At 56.5% G+C, this 6,447-nt stretch overlaps 1 protein-coding gene across 2 annotated transcripts in view; it reads left to right on the top strand.

Moving 5' to 3' along the window:
- The window catches only part of WWP2 (WW domain containing E3 ubiquitin protein ligase 2), a 159,429-nt gene extending 157,104 nt beyond the window's left edge, over positions 1 to 2,325 (top strand). For both annotated transcript variants that reach the window (XM_002711669.5, XM_017342328.4), the window contains 3 exons: positions 302 to 398; positions 577 to 649; positions 1,068 to 2,325. In XM_002711669.5, the coding sequence (XP_002711715.3) occupies positions 302 to 398; positions 577 to 649; positions 1,068 to 1,167 (270 nt within the window). In that variant the 3' untranslated portion in view covers positions 1,168 to 2,325. The remainder of the gene's footprint in view (positions 1 to 301; positions 399 to 576; positions 650 to 1,067) is intronic.
- Positions 2,326 to 6,447: the final 4,122 nt, after the last annotated feature.

The following is a 6,447-nucleotide window of genomic DNA, read 5'->3' on the forward strand; positions in this document are numbered from 1 at the left end:
CAGAGCCCATATGGGATGCTGGCGCCGTGGGTGGAGCTTAGCCACCACGCCACAGCGCCAGCCCCTTCAGCACATTTGTTAAAGGAAGAGAATACCTGGCCCAAGGTATCTCTAAGAGAAGGTGTCCCTTGTTCTGCCCATACAGCCACTTAGGGGAAGCACCTTTGTGGCGGCCTGGGTTGGTGGCTGGCATGCCCTGCCCAGTCTGGCCAAAGGGGCCTTGGCTGGCCCTGGGGTTTCTCAGGGAACGAAGTCCTGGGCCGAATGGGTCGCTGACTGCGTTTGGTGTGTGGGGCTGCAGGTGGTGAAGGAGATGGACAATGAGAAGAGGATCCGCCTGCTACAGTTTGTGACCGGAACCTGCCGCCTGCCTGTTGGGGGATTCGCCGAGCTCATCGGTAGGTTTTTCTTTGCCCGCTGTGTCCCAGCTGGTGTGAGGGGGGCCTGGAGTCTTCGTGCAGCAGTCAGTGGGCATGGGTTGGGAGGAGCAGGGGTCTCCTGTGGGCACCTGGGCTGTGGCCAGAGAGCCAGGTGCCTCAGCTGACAGCAGGTGCCTTTCTCCTCAAATGACCGCAGGCAGCAACGGACCCCAGAAGTTCTGCATCGACAAGGTTGGCAAGGAAACCTGGCTGCCCAGAAGCCACACCTGGTGAGCATGCTGGTTTGGCTGCGAGGAGCCGAGCTGCACAGGCCCCGTGAATTCTGGGGAGTGCCCAGTGGGCGCAGCAGCTGCAGGGCCCTGGGGTGCTGGCTTGGAGAGTGGTGTTGTGACGTGCCTGGGCCACTCGGCCTTCCAGGTGTGACATTTGGAGCCACGTCCAGCCTGGTAGGCCGGGAGCCGCTGCCACCACTGCCCCGCCCCTTACCGCTTCCCTGGCTGCCCCGCCCTCCCTAAGCCCCGCCCACCCTGGTCCAGGAAGCCAAAGCCTAAAGGTCCTGGGCGCTGGCGGCTTCTGCGGGAGCCACCCGGTGGGGTGAGCTGTTCCCTTCCCCTGCAGCCAGGCTGGGGCGCGCGTGGCTGGAGGGGCCAGGCCTCGGGTGCGACTGCTGCTCTCCCCTCTCCACAGCTTCAACCGGCTGGATCTGCCCCCGTACAAGAGCTACGAGCAGCTGAAGGAGAAGCTGTTGTATGCCGTCGAGGAGACCGAGGGCTTCGGACAGGAGTGACCGAGCCGGCCCCTCCCACGCCCCCAGCGCACACGTAGTTCCGAGTGCCCCTGCCTGAGAGGCCGCTGCCCGCGCAGCCCTAGGGAGCCCCCGGGGGGCCACCCTGCCTGCTTGCTGGTGGCCGGAGACCTTGAGCCCAGCAGGCCCTGTGGCAGCCTGGAATAAAGCCCCTTGGCACCTTTGGCCCCCGCACCCACTGCAAAGTGTGGAGGGCTGCCTCTCTCCAGAACACCCTCCCCTCCCCTCCCCTGGGACCAGCCCCGGGTGGGCGTGAATGTGCGAGGGTGAGCAGGAGGTCGGGCACTTGCGTTAGCGGCTGGGGCACCTGGGGAGGCCATGGCCCAGCCCTCACAGCTCCTTGCAGCTGGGTGCCTGCGGGAGGGCGCGGCGGACTCCTCCGGCTGGCTTCCTTTGTCCTTTTACATAAACTTGAAGCGTCTGTGTGTGGGGTGGCTTTACGTTTCGTTTCTGGTATGCTGCTGTCGCCCGCCCCGGCTCCCCTCACCTGGCGCCCCGCGGGGCCCTGCCCCACCCTTGGTGGAGGGAGCTCCCGGGCGCGGGGCAGCCCCGGGCAGCCCCGGAGGTGCTGTTCATTAGGAAGTCGGCCGGGCCGGGGCGCCCGTGCTGCGCAGGCGCGAGGCTGCATCCGCACGCCTGAGCGGGCGCTGTGGACCGGCCGAAGGGCTTCCGGAGCTCCCGCCGGCCTCTGATGTGGGGCTGCTGCTGTTGATTGAAGTCTCCAAGGTGCACGGCTGCCCTGGCATGCTGGAGCAAAAGCCCCAGCGGACTGCAGGATTCAGGGGCGAGCGGAGGACAGCCCCACCTCAGGTGGCCCCGCCCCAGCCCCTGGAGGCCGGTGTGCTCGTCTGGGGCGCAGCCCGAGCCCTTTGCGCCCTCAGCCCCTGCTGTACTCCCCGCGCATGGCACCGTGCGGGCGCTCTGCGTGGGCAGGGAGCGGGCTGCCGGGGAGGCGGGGCAGCGGCAGGCTCACGGGTGTGTTCCTGTGTGTTCGTGTGTGCGCATTCGCGAGTGTATATATCTGAAGTGTCTGTGCGGAATGCCCTGTGGTGGCCCCGGCTCGGTGGCCAGATGGTTTTGTAACGCCCGCCCCTGCCTCGGTATTGCCAGTTTCTTGTGCAATAAACAATCAGCAGCTGCGGGGTGGTGTTGGCTTCGATGTCTGCAGAGTTGCTCTCGCGACCAGAGCCCCTGGGCCCCCACACGCCCTCCAACCTGGCTGGCTTTGAGAAGCGCCACTTGTGGGGCGGCCGGCTGAGGCCTGTCCCAGTCGGCTGCCCATCGGGGGCGCCAGGTTGGGTGGCTTCAGAAAGCAGCTCGGGAGGAGAGGGAGGAGAGAGTTCCGTTGAGTCGTCCCTCTGTGAGATACTGAGGTGCACGCGTTCCATCGTGATGGAGGGGACCCCATCTCGAGCCCGTGGTCACACAAAGACTTTTTATTTCAATAGTTCCTAGATGGGACTGCTGGGTCTTGACGCATTTCGGGGGGACACCAATTAGTCTCTGCTCAGGGAGCAGCGCTCTCGGCAAAATGTGCTGGCCCAGCGCCGTGATAGGGCGGTGTTGCTCTGTGACAGCTGCATCAGAAAGGGCCACGTGGGATCAGGCGTCTCCTGAGAAGACCAAGGACGACGTGAATATTCAAGTGGGAATGGCCCTCCCGACCTCGTGGTCCTGCCAGGCTGTTGTGTATAAGCATGCAAGTTATGCGTATACACAGGGTTTAAACTATACCAAGAATGGGATGTCCTACGTGTCGAGCAACGCACACCTCTGATTAAGTGGTGCGTCAGGGTTCCCGTCCCACATCTGTCAACGCAGGCTCTGTCCCTGCCGCACGCACCTCTGTGACGTCCCCGTAGCCTTCCTGGGGGTGGTGGTGTGTCCCGCGGTTCATTGGTGGCTGCGGAGCTTTGGTGATGGCCCTCGGGAGCCAGGGTGTGCGGGCCCTGCCCCTCAGTCGTGGAACAGTCCTGCTGTTGGAGGGTTGTGTTGATTACGCACCTTGAAAAATGTTAAAAGGTTGAACATCGAGGGGCAACAAGGGTCTTGAGAGAAAAGCCGCCCTCACTCTGCTCCTCTGACGCCTCCTGGAGGCAACTGTTGTTGCCAGCTTCTTTCGGATCCTTCCAGAAACACTTTAAACCCCCAGCAGGTTCTGCCAAGTTGCCCCTCGCAGCAGCGCGTGTTCGGCCAGCCTCATGCCTGCTTGGGAGTCCCTGCTGCCAGCTTCCAGGACCGGCCAGGGGCTCCCTGAACTCCTGCCCGTCCATTCGCTGTGCCTGGTGTTTTCTGAATGTTTGCCTCTGCTGTGGATCCACGAGGAAGTCCGTGCCTTGTCTCGAGGTGGACGCTGAAAGAGGGAAGCTCCCAAAATGCTCCTGTTGCTATAATGACGTAAATTGGGTTAAGGCAGTAGCATAATGCAATTATTTCTTACGCAGCTCTCCCCCTCTGGGTTTCTAATGACCTCTCTTTTCTTTTATTATATCCTCGTTTTTTTTCCCCTCATTCTGAAGTGTTTCAAGTAAAACTCAGTTTGCAGAGAGAACCACCCCCCAACCCCTACACACAGATAAAATTAGCCAAAGATAGAGAATTATTTTGGAAGTGCCGTAGGACTGCCTCTGGCACACAAGTACGGGTTAGGCTTTACATAAGGAAGGGCCTCCCCAGGCCTGGGCGCTCAGCTCTTGCTGGCTGCTGCCCGTCTAGATACTGGGGCTCCTGTCACCCTCCTAGAACAGCTTACACTGAGGGGCTGGTGTAGTGACACACTGTGTTGATCTGCCGTCCGCAGTGCTGGCATTCCGTATGAGCAGTGGTTAAGTCCTGGCTGCTCCACTTCTGGTCCAACTCCCTGCTGATGTACCTGGGAAAGCAGTAGAGGGGGGCCCAAGTGCTTGGGTCGCTGCCCCCCATGTGGGAGACCAGGGTGGGGTTCTGTGTGCTTCCATTTCAAGGAATGCTTACAGAAGATAGAATGTCCTGGCGGTTAAATTCAACGTCAACAAGGCCCCAGCCTCCTTGTTGGGAAGAAAATAGAGTCAGCACTCAAAAGTTGTGACCTAAACTCATTTCCCTACAGTCTGCCCTTCAGACAGTGGATTTGAAATGCCCTTTATTTTTATTTTTTTGACAAGCAGAGTGGATAGTGAGAGAGAGAGAGAGAAAGGTCTTCCTTTTGCCGTTGGTTCACCCTCCAATGGCCGCCACGGCTGGTGCACTGCGACCGGCACACCGCGCTGATCCGATGGCAGGAGCCAGGTGCTTCTCCTGGTCTCCCATGGGTGCAGGGCCCAAGGACTTGGGCCATCCTCCACTGCCTTCCTGGACCACAGCAGAGAGCTGGCCTGGAAGAGGGGCAACTGGGAAAGAATCCGGCACCCCGACCGGAACTAGAACCCGGTGTGCCGGTGCCGCTAGGTGGAGGATTAGCCTAGTGAGCCGCGGCGCAGGCCTGAAATGCCCTTTAGTCCAGGCACCTGTAGCATGTGGTTGTCCAGAAGTCCACTCCCCCGGGCTCCACGCCTGAGTCGGGAGGCAGTCAGCTGGCTGGGACTGGAGCATCTCATGTGTCTTTGGCACACTCCATTCTTTGTAACTTCGACCATCGTCGTGGGCCCAGGGCCTCATTCCAACTCCACTGGTCCCAGAGATTTGCTTTTCTGTTGCCTGTTTTGTGTTGTGGTAAGACTCTCTCTCTCTCTCTCTCTCTCTATATATATATATATATATATATATATACACACACACACACACACAAATATGTCACAATATTTACCATGTTAAGTGTTTTTTAGTGTATGGTTCAGTGCCATTAAGTGATTCCTAGTGTGTGCCCATCACCACATCCATGTCCACAACTCTTTCCATTTTTTTTTTAAGAGATTTATTTATTTGAAAGGCAGAGTGACTGGGAAAGGGGGTCGGGGGGGGGGGGAGAGAGATCTTCCATCTACTGGTTCACTCCCCAAATGACTGCAACAGCCCAGGGCTGGCCCAGAGCAGAGCCAGGAATCTGGAGCTGCATCCCAGTCTCCCGCATTCCAAGTACTTGGGTCATCTTGCGCTGATTTCCCAGGGATGCCAGAGAGAGATGTACTGGAAATAGAGCAGCGGGGATCCAAACTGGTGCTGCAACACGAGGTACTGACAGCACAGAGAGCAGCCTAACAGACTGGGCCACGTTGCTGGCCCTTCTTTGCAGGTTTTTTTTAAATTTTAAAGACAAGTAGGTCTTTTTTTTTTTTTTTAAAGGTTTAGTTATTTATTTGAAAGGCAGAGTTAGAGAGAGGCAGAGGCAGAGAGAGAGGTATTCATCGCTGCTTCACTCTCCAGATGGCTGCAATGGCTGGAGATGGGCCGATCCAAAGCCAGGAGCCAGGAGGTTCTTCCAGGTCTCCCACGTGGTGCAGGGGCCCAAGGACTTGGGCCATCTAATACTGCTTTCCCAGGCCATAGCAGAGAGCTGGATTGGAAATGGAGCAGCCAGGACTCGAACTGGCGCCCATATGGAATGCTGGCACTGTAGGCAGAGACTTTACCCACTACAGCACAGTGCCAGCCCCCTCTTTCCATCTTTTAAAAAACCAAACTGTGTGTCTATTAAACATTACATCCCACTGGCTCCTCCTCTGAGCTGCTGGTAACCACCATTCTGCTTTGTGTCTGATTTTGGCCTCTCTGAACCCATATGGGAAATCATACAGTGTTTACCTTTCTGTGATTGGCTTATTTTTTTTTAATTTAATTTTATTTAATGAACATAAATTTCCAAAGTACAGCTTATGGATTACAATAGCTTCCCCCCCCATAACTTCCCTCCCACCCACTCCCCTCTCCCATTCCCTCTCCCCTTCCATTCACATCAAGATTAATTTTCAATTATCTTTATATACAGAAGATCAATTTAGCATATATTAAGTACAGATTTCAACAGTTTGCACCCACACAGAAACACAAAGTGTAAAATACTATTTGAGTACTAGTTATAGCATTAATTAAACACCTAAGAGTAATTGTGTATTAATTACAGAGTTCAACCAATAGTTTTAAGTAGAACATAAAAAATACTAAAAGGGTAAAGTATTAAGTTCTTTTTTTTTATTTAATAAATGTGAATTTACAAAGTGCAACTTTTGTATGGCTTATTTCACTTAGCCTTATATCCTTAAGATTCATCCTTCTGGGGCCGGTGCTGTGGTGTAGCGGGTAAAGCCGCCACCTGCAGTGCCAGCATCCCATATGGGTGCCAGTTCG

The sequence above is a fragment of the Oryctolagus cuniculus genome, chromosome 18 (assembly GCF_051225735.1).
Source record: "Oryctolagus cuniculus isolate XC-2025 breed Fujian yellow rabbit chromosome 18, ASM5122573v1, whole genome shotgun sequence".
Classification (NCBI taxonomy): Eukaryota; Metazoa; Chordata; class Mammalia; order Lagomorpha; family Leporidae; genus Oryctolagus; species Oryctolagus cuniculus.